General features: G+C 35.1%; 1 protein-coding gene across 4 annotated transcripts in view; it reads left to right on the forward strand.

Annotated features, from left to right (window-relative positions):
- Positions 1–16866, forward strand: part of LOC143056223 (uncharacterized) — a 58154-nt gene that overhangs the window by 19092 nt on the left and 22196 nt on the right. For 3 of the 4 annotated variants that reach the window (XM_076229301.1, XM_076229302.1, XM_076229304.1), the window contains exon 20: positions 1454–1507. The exons of the other annotated variant lie outside the window; for it this stretch is intronic. In XM_076229301.1, the coding sequence (XP_076085416.1) occupies positions 1454–1507 (54 nt within the window). The remainder of the gene's footprint in view (positions 1–1453; positions 1508–16866) is intronic. 4 annotated transcript variants of the gene reach the window in all.

Genomic DNA, 16866 nt, shown 5'->3' on the forward strand with positions numbered 1-16866 from the left:
AATAGAAATTGTAGTCCATTCGACATTTAAATTCGTAGTTGACCTGTACCCATGAAACCAACAATATTGGTAGCCAAATGAATAATACAGAATCCACAGTATTACTTTGATGAAAGACTTGTTTTCATTTAAAAGTAGCCATTTCACTTGAAGTTTTTGATAATTTCCTTGATTTTCACAGAAGCTATACAGATTTTTTGCATCAAAATTCCTAACTGACCCCCCAAATTTCATTGTTTTATTTATTTTCTTTTTGTTCATAGCCATAAAAATTGTCAGTCTATTTTTAGATCTTTCAGAAACGGGTCTTATTTATATATCTGTTTAAAGTTATTGGCATAAATTATGCAAATAATGTATCATTTACAGTCACAATCTTTATTTGTTTTTTTCTGGGTAAATAAGGCTCCGTTCATTTAACACATGTTCATTAGTAGTAGCTGCTGGTCATAAGATGATCGGTCAGCTTTTGTTATTTTATTTCATGTTTTTATTTGAATTTTATTTTATCATTTATTTATTATTTTAACCCTCACATTTGTTTAGAGTCAACATCATGACATGACGATATCATGTATATGTAATATGGTTTATATTTTTTTTTAATATAAACATCCATTGATGCACAGCTGATGTTCTAATATGACACTGACCACCAATAACTACTGATGCCTTATATTATTGCTTTAAGTTTTCAAAACATATTCATCTGTCTTTCATCAACAGACAAAAAGTTAAGCTTCGTCAACCAAATTTGGTAAATCAAAACATCAACCTCTAAAAAATGTTACTTGTATTTTGGTATAATACTGAACCTTTCAGATAGAGAAAAGAAAAATAGGGACCTTTTTGTATATACGAAAAAACTGCTTTATATGCAGTGATGACTAATATAAAGTATAAAACTCTTTACCACCTTGCTATTTCATATATACCTTTGTCTTTGATTAGTGACCAAATCTATAATTCTGGTCTAAGATTTTATATAAGATTGTCTATGACCATCAAAGCAAATGCATATGACATCAATATTTCTGTTATGAAAACCCCTAGAATTTCATAAATTATTGATTTTTAGAGTCTCGTAACCCCTACCACTGTTGACTTTTACAAACTTTGTTTGAAAGCTTGTATGTATTTTCATTAATATTTTGTGGTATTATGTTGCACCAATGTGTTGTCTGCCAGGTGCTGAATCACTGTGATGATGTATATTTCTCTAATAAAATTTTATACTCAACTATTTTACCTGTATAGTTTTATATATCACCTTTCCTACAACTACATTGTTTAGGTAATTGCGGCTTTTGAAGCTACGAAATACCTTCATCCTAGCTTATCCACACTACACTTTCTCATTGTAAGTATTGTCCTCAGTGATCCTGGCAGACACATTGGCATGCTTCTCTCACTATGTATCTATAAACTTTCACCTGAATTTTTCTCATTTCAGGTGAGTCTGTTCAAGTTACTGATGTGCAGCCTAGCATGTCCATGTGTTTGTCAGGTTTGGCTTTAAAATACAATTAATATATATACTTAATAATCCAAGGGGGTCTTTGAAAGGGGTTGAAATACCAACAAACACTAAAAACAGAAATCATTTAAAAATGGTGAATATATATTGCATTCAGCGTGTTCGTCTGACCATTTGTGTGTCTGTCTGTGGAAAAAAGAAGATGTGGTTTGATTGCAAATGAGACAACTCTCCACAAGAGACCAAATGACACAGAAATTAACAATAATAGGTCACTGTACAGCCTTCATCAATGAGAAAAGTCAATACCGGATAGTCAGTCATGAAAGGCTCAGAAATGACAAATGCTAAACAATTCAAATGAGAAAACTAACAACCTAATTTGTGTACAAGAAATGAACGAAAAACAAATATATAACACATCAACAAATGACAAATGACAAATGACAACCACTGAATAACAGACTCCTGACTTGGGACAGGCACATACATGCAGAATGTGGCAGGGTTAAGCAAGTGAGAGTTATCTCAAACCTCCCCCTAACTTGGGACAGTAGTGTAACAGTACAACATAAGAATGTCTGTTTTTTGGTCAGGTACTACTGAACAGAATGACTTTATATTTGGTCAGCAGCTTATAATTACATCAGATGATACATATAGGCGTAGAAACAAATTTACTTAGAAAACAGAAGATTCAGATTTTCATGTCGACAGCACCTTCATCAGATCTGTCCAAAGTTTGGAAATCCCAAATTATAAACATTTCAGTACATTAAAATCAAAAAGGGGTCTACATATCTTTGCCTGAGAGCATGGCAGTTTAAGTTATAGTACAATTATATAGTTTGTGATATGTTACCAACAGATTGTATCATTCAATTCATGCCAGTGCAGAAACACTAGCCACTGGAAGAAATTCAAGAATGGAATTGTTAGGAACTGTCAAACTGAAAACCCTGTGTTAGTAACAAAAAGCTTTCTCATGGTATTCGGGAGACCAACATTTTAGAAGTTTTAAAGTATGATGTCTGAAGGAATAAAAAGCAAAAAAAAAAGGGTCTGAACATAATAGTTAACTACATAAAAGGACTATCATTTATATATTATGTATGGTACCCAGGGGAAATTGTGTTATTTATATACATTATGTAACAATCATGGACGTCAAGTTGGTTACCTATTCCCTATTCCCTATTCGTTACCTATTCCCTATTCCCTATTCCCTATTCCCTATTCCTTACCTATTCGTTACCTATTCCCTATTACCTATTCCCTATTCGTTACCTATTCGTTACCTATTCCCTATTCCCTATTCGTTACCTATTCGTTACCTATTCCCTATTCCCTATTCCTTACCTATTCGTTACCTATTCCCTATTCCCTATTCGTTACCTATTCGTTACCTATTCCCTATTCCCTATTCCTTACCTATTCGTTACCTATTCCCTATTCCCTATTCGTTACCTATTCCCTATTCCCTATTCGTTACCTATTCGTTACCTATTCCCTATTCCCTATTCGTTACCTATTCGTTACTTATTCCCTATTCCCTATTCGTTACCTATTCGTTACCTATTCCCTATTTCCCTATTCGTTACCTATTCGTTACCTATTCCCTATTCCCTATTCGTTACCTATTCGTTACTTATTCCCTATTCCCTATTCGTTACCTATTCGTTACTTATTCCCTATTCCCTATTCGTTACCTATTCGTTACTTATTCCCTATTCCTTATTCGTTACTTATTCGATTTTTAATATCCTTCCCCCTTTTTAATTAAGTCTCCCAAACAAAGTTTGGAGACTTATTGTTTTTGCTCAGTTATTATTTTTATTATTCTTCTTCCTCTTCTTCCTCTTCTTCTTCCGCCACTTTAAAAATGAACTTGTCCGCAGCATTTCTCCAAAACTACTTGTCAGATTTACTTAGGGTTTCATAAAATGTTAGACTAATATGTCTAGGTGAGCCATCAATCGTTCATTTGTGCATTGGGTCTATTAAGGGGTATTTGGGGGGGGGGGGGGGGGGGGGGGGAGAAGGAAGGGAGGGGTTAACTATAGAACCCTATGGGATTTTATTTTCTAAAATTTTCAAATGAATATAACTTGAAAACTGTAAGTGATAGATACATGCAGTCTTTAGAAATGATTAAAGGACAATAAAACAAATCACATGAAATATAGGGGAGTCCCTGGGGTGTCATCCCTACCCCCTTCAATTCGAGAATATGCTTTTAACTTGTAAACGGTCCAGATCCCCACCCCTAAACCATATATATTATTGTATGGGACAATAAAACTAATCAAATGAAATTGAATAAAAGTTCCTGGGGGTCAACCCCACCCCGTTAAATTTGAGAATGTAGTATTATCTTGTAAACGGTCCAGATCCCCACCCCTAAACCATATATATTCTTGAATAGGACGATAAAACAAATCAAATGAAATTAAATGGAAGTCCCAGGGGTCATCCCCACCCCGTTCAATTTTAGAATGTGCTATTATCTTGTAAACGGTCCAGATCCCCACCCCTAAACCATATATATTCTTGTAGGGGACAATAAAACTAATCAAATGAAATTAAATGGAAGTTCCTGGGGGTCACCCCCACTCCGTTCAATTTGAGAATGTACTATTATCTTGTAAATGGTGCAGATCCCCACCCCTAAACCATATATTTTATTGTAGGGGACAATAAAACAAATGAAATGAAATAAAAGGAAAGTCCCTAGGGAGTCACCCCACCCCCTCTTGTTTGAAAACTTATAAACGGTCAACATCCCCACCCCTAAACTATATATATTCTTGAAAGGGACAATAAAACCAATCAAATGAAATTAAATGGAACTTCCTGGGGGTCGCCCCCACCCCGCTCAATTTGAGAATGTACTATTATCTTGTAAATGGTCCAGATCCCCACCCCTAAACCATATATATTCTTGTAGGGGACAATAAAACAAATGAAATGAAAGAAAAGGAAAGTCCCTAAGGGGTCAGCCCACCCCCTCTTGTTTGAAAACTTGTAAACGGTCAACATCCCCACCCCTAAACTATATATATTCTTGTAAGGGACAATAAAACTAATCAAATGAAATTAAATGGAAGTTCCTTGGGGTCACCCCCACCCCGTTCAATTTGAGAATGTACTATTATCTTGTAAATGGTCCAGATCCCCACCCCTAAACTATATATGTTCTTGTAGGGGACAATAAAACAAATAAAATGAGATAAAAGGGAAGTCCTGAGGGGGTCATCCCACCCCCTCTTGTTTGAAAACTTGTAAACGGTCAACATCCCCACCCCTAAACTATATATATTCTTGTAGGGGACAATAAAACAAATAAAATAAAATGCAGGTAAAGTCCCTGGGGGTCACCACCACCCCCTCCTGTTTGAATACTTGTAAATGGTGGAGATCCCCACCAGTAAGCCATATATATTCTTGTATGGGACAAAAAATCAAATCAAATGAACATGGGACCATATGAATTGCGAGTTATGGGAGCTTTGTTTGGGAGACTTCGTAACAGCATCCTGTTACAATTACTTCTTGTTGTTTATACTCTTATATCTGGTAATAGTTCTAAATTTGTTGAGGTAAAATGATCTTTTTATGACTTTTTTATATGTGTTTGTGCTCAACCGATCCTTTTACTTTATGTTCGATACTCATTTGTTCCTTATTTGATTTTTATAGGTTCTACCTTTTAACTGCTTTATGTCCGTATGTTTGAAGATGGATCTTGGTTCGAAGGGATGAAATCACCGTGTTAGCGCTTGCATAAAAAAAAAAGATGTGGTATGATTGCCAATGAGACAACAACCCACAATAGACCAAAATGACACAGAAACTGTCAACTATAGGTCAATGTACGGCCTTCAACAATGAGCATAGCCCAAACCGTGTAGCACCTATAAAAGGCCCAGATATGACAATTTCAAACAATTCAAACAACAAAACTAACGGCCGTATTTCATATACAAAAACATAAACGGAAAACAAATATGTAACACAAAAACAAACGATAACTACTTAATTTCAGGCTCTTGTCTAGGGACAGGCACATACTAACATGATGTGGTGGGGTTAAACATGTTAGCAGGGTGTACATCGTTTCGGAGCATGCTATTACCTTGATTAATTCGTTCCATCACTAGCTTATAATTCGCTTATAATACGTGTATCATACGTTGCACCTTTTAAAACATGATTTTCAATTGTTTTGTTGTCTCTGGTGGTAGATTTGAGTTCTTAGAGGTGATATAACTCTATAAGCGCATATGTACCCGTTCCAGTGCCCTGATAATACCCTGTTAAATATTCGTTACTTATTCGCTTTTAATACGTTTGTTGTACGTTGTACCTTTTAGAAAAGGATTTTCAATTGTGTTCATATCTCTGGTGGTAATAATGTGTTCTTATAGATGAAATATCCCTATTAGCGCGTATGTAACCGTTCCAGCGCTCGGATAATACCCTGTTACTTATTCGTTCCTTATTCGCTTTTAATGCGCGGGGTAAGTATACGTTGCACTTTGAAATAAATCGTTTTTTTTAATTGTGTTCATGTCTCTGGTGGTAACAATGTGTTCTTAGAGATGAAATGACCCTATTAGAGCGCATGTACCCATTCCAGCGCTCGGTTAATACCTGTTACCTATTCGTTACTTATTGTTACCTATTCACTTATAATACGTTTGTTGTACATTGTACCTTTTAGAAAAGGATTTTCACTTGTGTTCATGTCTCTGGTGGTAACAATGTGTAATTAGAGATGAAATGACCCTATTAGCGTGCATGTACCCGTTCCAGCGCTCAGTTAATACCCTGTTACCTATTCGTTACCTATTCGTTACTTATTCGTTTTTAATACGTTTAATGTACGTTGCACCTTTTAGAAAAGTATTTTCAATTGTGTTCATGTCTCTGGTGGTAACAATGTGTTCTTAGACATGAAATGACCCTATTAGCGCATATGTACCCGTTCCAGCGCTCGGTTAATACCCTGTTACCTATTCGTTACCTATTCGTTACTTATTCGCTTTAAAAACGTTTGTTGTACGTTGCACCTTTTAGAAAAGGATTTTCACTTGTGTTCATGTCTCTGGTGGTAACAATATGTAATTAGAGATGAAATGACCCTATTAGCGTGCATGTACCTGTTCTAGCGCTCGATTAATACTTTGTTACCTATTCGTTACCTATTCACTTATAATACGTTTGTTGTACGTTGCACCTTTTAGAAAAGGATTTTCAATTGTGTCCATGTCTCTGGTGGTAACAATGTGTTCTTAGAGATGAAATGACCCTATTAGCGCGCATGTACCCGTTCCAGCGCTCGGTTAATACCCTGTTGCCTATTCGTTACCTATTCGTTACCTATTCGTTATCTATTCACTTATAATATGTTTGTTGTACGTTGCACCTTTTAGAAAATAATTTTCAATTGTGTTCATGTCTCTGGTGGTAACAATATGTGTTCTTAGAGATGAAATGACCCTATTAGCGCATATGTACCCGTTCCAGCGCTCGGTTAATACCCTGTTACCTATTCGTTACCTATTCGTTACTTATTCGCTTTAAATGCGTTTGTTGTACGTTGCACCTTTTAGAAAAGGATTTTCACTTGTGTTCATGTCTCTGGTGGTAACAATGTGTAATTAGAGTTGAAATGACCCTATTAGCGTGCATGTACCCGTTCCATCGCTCGGTTAATACCCTGTTACCTATTCGTTACCCATTCGTTACCTATTCACTTATAATACGTTTGTTGTACGTTGCACCTTTTAGAAAAGGATTTTCAATTGTGTCCATGTCTCTGGTGGTAACAATGTGTTCTTAGAAATGAAATGACCCTATTAGCGCGTATGTACCCGTTCCAGCGCTCGGTTAATACCCTGTTACCTATTCGTTAACTATTCGTTACCTATTCGTTACCTATTCACTTATAATACGATTGTTGTACGTTGCACCTTTTAGAAAAGGATTATCAATTGTGTTCATGTCTCTGGTGGTAACAATGTGTTCTTACAGATGAAATGACCCTATTAGCGCGCATGTATCCGTTCCAGCGCTCGGTTAATACCCTGTTACCTATTCGTTACCTATTCACTTATAATACATTTGTTGTACGTTGCACCTTTTAGAAAAGGATTTTCACTTGTGTTCATGTCTCTGGTGGTAACAATGTGTAATTAGAAATGAAATGACCTTATTAGCCTGCATGTACCCGTTCCAGCGCTCGGATAATACCCTGTTACTTATTCGTTCCTTATTCGCTTTTAATGCGCGGGGTAAGTATACGTTGCACCTTGAAATAAATCGTTTTTTAATTGTGTTCATGTCTCTGGTGGTAACAATGTAATCTTAGAGACAAAATGACCCTATTAGAGCGCATGTACCCGTTCCAGCGCTCGGTTAATACCCTGTTACCTATTTGTTACCTATTCGTTACTTATTCGCTTTATATACATTTGTTGTACGTTGCACTTTTTAGAAAAAGATTTTTACTTGTGTTCATGTCTCTGGTGGTAACAATGTGTAATTAGAGATGAAATGACCCTATTGGCGTGCATGTACCCGTTCCAGCGCTTGGTTAATACCTTGTTACCTATTCGTTACCTATTCGTTACTTATTCGCTTATAATACGTTTGTCGTACGTTGCACCTTTTAGAAAAAGATGGAACGGGTGCATGCGCTCTAATAGGGTCATTTCATCTCTAAGAACACATTGTTACCACCAGAGACATGGACACAATTGAAAATCCTTTTCTAAAAAGTGCAACGTACAACAAACGTATTATAAGTGAATAGGTAACGAATAGGTAATGTATGGGTAACGAATAGGTCACAGGGTATTAACCGAGCGCTGGAACGGGTACATGCACGCTAATAGGGTCATTTCATCTCTAATTACACATTGTTACCACCAGAGACATGAACACAAGTAAAAATCTTTTTCTAAAAAGTGCAACGTACAACAAACGTATATAAAGCGAATAAGTAACGAATAGGTAACGAATAGGTAACAGGGTATTAACCGAGCGCTGGAACGGGTACATATGCGCTAATAGGGTCATTTCATCTCTAAGAACACATTGTTACCACCAGAGACATGGACACAATTGAAAATCCTTTTCTGAAAGGTGCAACGTACAACAAACGTATTATAAGTGAATAGGTAACGAATAGGTAACAAATAGGTAACAGGGTATTAACCGAGCGCTGGAATGGGTACATGCACGCTAATAGGGTCATTTCATCTCAAATTACACATTGTTACCACCAGAGACATGAACACAAGTAAAAATCTTTTTCTAAAAAGTGCAAGGTACAACAAACGTCTATAAAGCGAATAAGTAACGAATAGGTAACAGGGTATTAACTGAGCGCTGGAACGAGTACATGCGCTCTAATAGGGTCATTTCGTCTCTAAGATTACATTGTTGCCACCAGAGACATGAACACAATTAAAAAACGATTTATTTCAAGGTGCAACGTATACTTACCCCGCGCATTAAAAGCGAACAAGGAACGAATAAGTAACATGGTATTATCCGAGCGCTGGAACGGGTACATGCACGCTAATAAGGTCATTTCATCTCTAATTACACATTGTTACGCTAATAAGGTCATTTCATCTCTAATTACACATTGTTACCACCAGAGACATGAACACAAGTGAAAATTCTTTTCTAAAAGGTGCAACGTACAACAAACGTATTTAAAGCGAATAAGTAACGAATAAGTAACAGGGTATTAACCGAGCGCTGGAACGGGTACATATGCGCTAATAGGGTCATTTTATCTCTAAGAACACATTGTTACCACCAGAGACATGAACACAATTGAAAATCCTTTTCTAAAAGGTGCAACGTACAACAATCGTATTTTAAGTGAATAGGTAACGAATAGGTAACGAATAGGTAACAGGGTATTAACCGAGCGCTGGAACGGGTACATGCGCGCTAATAGGGTCATTTTATCTCTAAGAACACATTGTTACCACCAGAGACATGAACACAATTAAAAAACAATTTATTTCAAGGTGCAACGTATACCCTGCGCATTAAAAGCGAATAAATAACACATAAGTAACCGGGTATTATCGGAGCGCTGGAACGGGTACATACGCGCTAATAGGGGTATTTTATCTATAAGAACACATTATTACCACCAGAGACATGAAAACAATTGAAAATCCTTTTCTAAAAGGTGCAACGTACAACAAACGTATTATAAGTGAATAGGTAATGAATAGGTAACAAAGTAATAACCGAGCGCTGGAACAGGTACATGCACGCTAATAGGGTCATTTCATCTCTAATTACATATTGTTACCACCAGAGACATGAACACAAGTGAAAATCCTTTTCTAAAAGGTGCAACGTACAACAAACGTTTTTAAAGCGAATAAGTAACGAATAGGTAACGAATAGGTAACAGGGTATTAACCGAGCGCTGGAACGGGTACATATGCGCTAATAGGGTCATTTCATCTCTAAAAACACATTGTTACCACCAGAGACATGAACACAATTGAAAATCCTTTTCTAAAAGGTGCAACGTACAACACACGTATTAAAAACGAATAAGTAACGAATAGATAACGAATAGGTAACAGGGTATTAACCGAGCGCTGGAACGGGTACATGCACGTTAATAGGGTCATTTCATCTCTAATTACACATTGTTACCACTAGAGACATGAACACAAGTGAAAATCCTTTTCTAAAAGATGCAACGTACAACAAACGTATTATAAGTGAATAGGTAACGAATAGGTAACAGGTATTAACCGAGCGCTGGAACGGGTACATGGGTGGAATCAGAAAAAATGAAGATTTTAACATATTGGGGCATATTGTTTCCCCCATTATATTTAGGAAAGTAAATTAAATGTCAAACCAACAAGTTCAATACCAGCTAACTTGCAGCCAAATTTCATTTAGATATCTTGTACCAGCCAAAAGTTTTATTAAAAAAACATGTCAAATTTGTCAGGAGTGTGACGCTTTTTGTGTGACAGGATTTTTTTTTAATAATTTACATGTTGAGTAAAAATTATTATGATGAATGCATGTATATGAAGATGGTTTATAATCATTCTTCAATACTAGGTTTTGTAGATTATAGATTGGTGTTATCATTGCACAAATATTATGTAAATAAATATACATTGTGAAAAGGTATGTACTAAAAATTAATATTGGCAAAATTTGATAATTTCTAAATTAAAGTGTTATGGTTGTATTTTAAAGGAGTATTTGTGTGTAAAACTGGTAAGTATTTATTGTATACATGTATAAGCTATCCATAAAAGGCTATACAGACATCCTGAGGTGCATAATTCACATATTGGATTAACTTCTATACAAGCACCCAAAAATGTCAGGAGTGTGACAACTGTCTTTAAACATGTACCAAAGAATACATAGGACTTAAATATGTTCTTCTTCTTTATTTTTCAGTAGTGGCTATTCCAAAGAGAAGAAAAAAATTTATTACAACTGTGATATGTTTATACCATAGATGTGGGAGTGCATTATATATGTCAGGAGTGTGACGCTTTTTTAAAGGCATTTTCTGTCAATTCATAATTTCACAAGGACAAGTTCAACAGGTTTCTTTGTATTAGAAATGTTAAAACAAAGTTATATTCCTATCATTTACCTCTTAAATGTGTTATTTATCATGATTGTTTTGACACAATCAGTTTTAATTAGTCATTTTTCTATTTTTTGTGCACAGTAATGCAAATTTATCAAAGGAAATAAGTGTGTACAACTATAAAATCATATAGGAAAGTGAGGAAATGAATTTTGTACAAAATAGAACAATCATTTTGAATTTAAATGGTATATTTAAAGATGTTTCAAGGATTAACCATTCAGATGTAATTCGTCACACTCCTGACATGAATTTAACAATTTAAGAAAAATATGAAAATTAGCTTTATTTTTAGGACAGATAGTTGAAAGACAGCTAGTAATTTAGAAACTTTTGGTAAATCTTCCATTCCTTAAAACATCCACTAGACTTGCTGACATAAGCCAGGCAAAATTATCTGGAAGAAATGATTCAAAGAAAGAGACTTGGAAAGAGAAAACCCGCAAATATTGGCTGAATATAAAATTAAAAAATTATCAGAGGAAGTTGGACAATCTTAAACAAAATAAAAAACTACAAAACCATGCTAACAAAAGAAGGCTTAAAGAAAGAAGAACTTTGAATTCCAAATTTGATAAACAATATAAAGAAAAACAAAGGCAGTAGCAGAAAAACAGTAGAAAAAAAGGAAGAAAGATAAAAAAGAAGTTGGGTTGAATAAGGACTTAGAATCGAACAAAAACAGCTCAAAAATTCAAATGAGAACAGATCTGTAACTGTGTCAGATTCCAGATCTACAGTGAGAAAACCTGCACAACACACAAGAAAACAACTGCCACAAAACCCAAATGCTTGGACGAGTTCTTTGAAACACATCATAAAAAATGCTACACCCAGAAGGGCCTTCTAGAAGGGATCATTTATAAGCATTTTTGTTTTGTGGCAATTGTTTTCTTGTTTGTTGTGCAGGTTTTCTCACTGTAGATCTGGAATCTGACACAGTCACAGATCTGTTCTCATTTTAATTTTTGAGCTGTTTTTGTTCGATTCTAAGTCCTTATTCAACCCAACTTCTCTTTTATCTTTCTTCCTTTTTTTCTACTGTTTCTCTGCCACTGCCTTTGTTTTTCTTTATATTGTTTATAAAATTTGGAATTTGAAGTTCTTCTTTCTTTAAGCTTTTTTTTGTTAGCTTGGTTTTATAGGTTTTTATTTTAAGATGGTCCAACTTCCGCTGATCAATTTTTAATTTCAGATTCAGCCAGTATTTGTGAGTTCTCTCATTCGAAGTCTCTTTCTTTGAATCATTTCTTCTAGAAAATTTTGCCCTGCTTATTTCAGCAAATCTGGTAGATGTTTTAAGGAATGGAAGGTTTACCAAAAGTTTCTTCATTTTACTAGCTGTCTTTCAATTATCTGTCCTAAAAATAAAGCTAATTTTCATATTTTTCTTAAATTGTTAAATTCATGTCAGGAGTGTGACGAATTACATCTGAATGGTTAATCCTTGAAACATCTTTAAATATACCATTTTAAATCAAAATAATTGTTCTATTTTGTACAAAATTCATTTCCTCACTTTCCTATATGATATTATAGTTGTACACACTTATTTCCTTTGATAAATTTGCATTACTGTGCACAAAAAATAGAAAAATGACTAATTAAAACTGATTGTGCCAAAACAATCATGATAAATAATACATTTAAGAGGTAAATGATATGAATATTACTTGGTTTTAACATTTCTTACACAAAGAAACTTGTGGAACTTGTTCTTGTGAAATTATGAATTGACAGAAAATGCCTTAAAAAAGCGTCACACTCCTGACATATATAATGCACTCCCACATCTATGATATAAACATATCACAGTGTTAATGATTTTTTTCCTTCTCTTTGGAATAGCCACTTCTGAAAAATAAAAAAAATAAAACATTTAAGTCCTTTGTATTCTTTGGTAGATGTTTAAAGACAGTTGTCACACTCCTGACATTTTGGGGTGCCTCTCTTTGTGTTTTTTTTTAAATGGTCCTAAAAAGAAAGTCCTGTTCTATGGGTAAAGATATCAGAAATTGAAATCAATGATATAGCAATGTGTTTAGTGATTTTTTGTGAAAGTTTAAAGCATTTTTCAATCTTTATAAAATATGTCAGGAGTGTGACAAAATACTGAAAATAGAAGGCTTTTTCTACATACAATTACATTAAAACGGTACAATGAAATGACATTTTGTTTTTTGCAAATGATCACAAAATCTCAGGGCTTTCAAAGTTTACTATTGTAACTGAAATATATTAAGATTCTTTTTATTGGCAAAAACTTCAATCACTAGTTACTATTATTTTTTTCAAATTAAGCTATTCAATTTGATTGTTATTATATGATTTAGCAGAAAAGATGGAAATTTTGGTTTTAAAATTTTCCTTTTTATATTGACTTTCATTTGGAAAAGGTCTGAGCAATGTTTTCTTGACTGTTTTATTACCAAACTTGTTTTTAAGTAGTATGGTTTCTGTTAAATATTTTTGAGATGTATGCTATTAAAATTTAAGATTATTCAATGTGTCTGTTTCGTTCGGCCTGAAACTTTGGAATTATAAAATTTAAAGTATTGGTAATAGGGCAAGACAAAAAGAAATACAAAATATTAAGTTTGAAATTGGACCCCCCATGTCACACTTTTGCTTCATTTTTTCTGATTCCACCCACATGCTTTCTAATAGGGTCATTTCGTCTCTAAGAACACATTGTTACCACCAGAGACATGAACACAATTAAAAAAACGATTTATTTCAAAGTGCAACGTATACTTATCATGCGCATTAAAAGCGAATAAGGAACGAATAAGTAACAGGGTATTATCCGAGCGCTGGAACGGGTACATACGCGCTAATAGGGATATTTCATCTATAAGAACACATTATTACCACCAGAGATATGAACACAATTGAAAATCCTTTTCTAAAAGGTGCAACGTACAACAAACGTATTAAAAGCGAATAAGTAACGAATATTTAACAGGGTATTATCCGAGCACTGGAACGGGTACATATGCGCTTATAGAGTTATATCACCTCTAAGAACTCAAATCTACCACCAGAGTCAGCAAAACAATTGAAAATCATGTTTTAAAAGGTGCAACGTATGATACACGTATTATAAGCGAATTATAAGCGATTGATTGAACGAATTAAACAAGGTAATAGCATGCTCCGAAACGATGTACACCCTGCTAACATGTTTAACCCCACCACATTATGTTAGTATGTGCCTGTCCCTAGACAAGAGCCTGAAATTAAGTAGTTATCGTTTGTTTTTGTGTTACATATTTGTTTTCCGTTTATGTTTTTGTATATGAAATACGGCCGTTAGTTTTGTTGTTTGAATTGTTTGAAATTGTCATATCTGGGCCTTTTATAGGTGACTACACGGTTTGGGCTATGCTCATTGTTGAAGGCCGTACATTGACCTATAGTTGATAGTTTCTGTGTCATTTTGGTCTATTGTGGGTTGTTGTCTCATTGGCAATCATACCACATCTTTTTTTTTTTATGCAAGCGCTAACACGGTGATTTCATCCCTTCAAACCAAGATCCATCTTCAAACATACGGACATAAAGCAGCTAAAAGGTAGAACGTATAAAAATCAAATAATGAACAAATGAGTATCGAACATAAAGTAAAAGGATCGGTTGAGCACAAACACATATAAATAGGTCACAAAAAGATCATTTTACCTCAACAAATTTAGAACTATTACCAGATATAAGAGTATAAACAACAAGAAGTAATTGTAACAGGATGCTGTTACGAAGTCTCCCAAACAAAGCTCCCATAACTCGCAATTCATATGGTCCCATGTTCATTTGATTTGATTTTTTGTCCCATACAAGAATATATATGGCTTACTGGTGGGGATCTCCACCATTTACAAGTATTCAAACAGGAGGGGGTGGTGGTGACCCCCAGGGACTTTACCTGCATTTCATTTTATTTGTTTTATTGTCCCCTACAAGAATATATATAGTTTAGGGGTGGGGATGTTGACCGTTTACAAGTTTTCAAACAAGAGGGGGTGGGATGACCCCCTCAGGACTTCCCTTTTATCTCATTTTATTTGTTTTATTGTCCCCTACAAGAACATATATGGTTTAAGGGTGGGGATCTGGACCATTTACAAGATAATAGTACATTCTCAAATTGAACGGGGTGGGGGTGACCCCAAGGAACTTCCATTTAATTTCATTTGATTAGTTTTATTGTCCCTTACAAGAATATATATAGTTTAGGGGTGGGGATGTTGACCGTTTACAAGTTTTCAAACAAGAGGGGGTGGGCTGACCCCTTAGGGACTTTCCTTTTATTTCATTTCATTTGTTTTATTGTCCCCTACAAGAATATATATGGTTTAGGGGTGGGGATCTGGACCATTTACAAGATAATAGTACATTCTCAAATTGAGCGGGGTGGGGGCGACCCCCAGGAAGTTCCATTTAATTTCATTTGATTGGTTTTATTGTCCCTTACAAGAATATATATAGTTTAGGGGTGGGGATGTTGACCGTTTATAAGTTTTCAAACAAGAGGGGGTGGGGTGACCCCCTAGAGACTTTCCTTTTATTTCCTTTCATTTGTTTTATTGTCCCCTACAATAAAATATATGGTTTAGGGGTGGGGATCTGGACCATTTACAAGATAATAGTACATTCTCAAATTGAACGGGGTGGGGTGACCCTCAGGAACTTCCATATAATTTCATTTGATTAGTTTTATTGTCCCCTACAAGAATATATATGGTTTAGGGGTGGGGATCTGGACCGTTTACAAGATAATAGCACATTCTAAAATTGAACCGGGTAGGGATGACCCCCGGGGACTTCCATTTAATTTCATTTGATTTGTTTTATCGTCCTTTTCAAGAATATATATGGTTTAGGGGTGGGGATCTGGACCGTTTACAAGATAATACCACATTCTCAAATTTAACGGGGTGGGGTTGACCCCAAGGAACTTTTATTCAATTTCATTTGATTAGTTTTATTGTCCCATACAATAATATATATGGTTTAGGGGTGGGGATCTGGACCGTTCACAAGTTAAAAGCATATTCTCGAATTGAAGGGGGTACGGATGACCTCCAGGGACTCCCCTATATTTCATGTGATTTGTTTTATTGTCCTTTAATCATTTCTGAAGACTGCATGTATCTTTCACTTACAGTTTTCAAGTTATATTCATTTGAAAATTTTAGAAAATAAAATCCTATAGGGTTCTATAGTAAACCCCTCCCTTCTTTCTGCCCCCCCCCCCCCCCAAAAAAAAAAATACCCCTTAATAGACCCAATGCACAAATGAACGATTGATGGCTCACCTAGACATATTAGTCTAACATTTTATGAAACCCTAAGTAAATCTGACAAGTAGTTTTGGAGAAATGCTGCGGACAAGTTCATTTTTAAAGTGGCGGAAGAAGAAGAGGAAGAAGAGGAAGAAGAGGAAGAATAATAAAAATAATAAGAACTGAGCAAAAACAATAAGTCTCCAAACTTTGTTTGGGAGACTTAATTAAAAAGGGGGAAGGATATTAAAAATCGAATAAGTAACGAATAAGGAATAGGGAATAAGTAACGAATAGGTAACGAATAGGGAATAGGGAATAGGTAACGAATAGGTAACGAATAGGGAATAGGGAATAGGTAACGAATAGGTAACGAATAGGGAATAGGGAATAGGTAACGAATAGGGAATAGGGAATAGGTAACCAACTTGACG

This window comes from Mytilus galloprovincialis, chromosome 13, assembly GCF_965363235.1.
Source record: "Mytilus galloprovincialis chromosome 13, xbMytGall1.hap1.1, whole genome shotgun sequence".
In the NCBI taxonomy this organism is placed as follows: domain Eukaryota; kingdom Metazoa; phylum Mollusca; class Bivalvia; order Mytilida; family Mytilidae; genus Mytilus; species Mytilus galloprovincialis.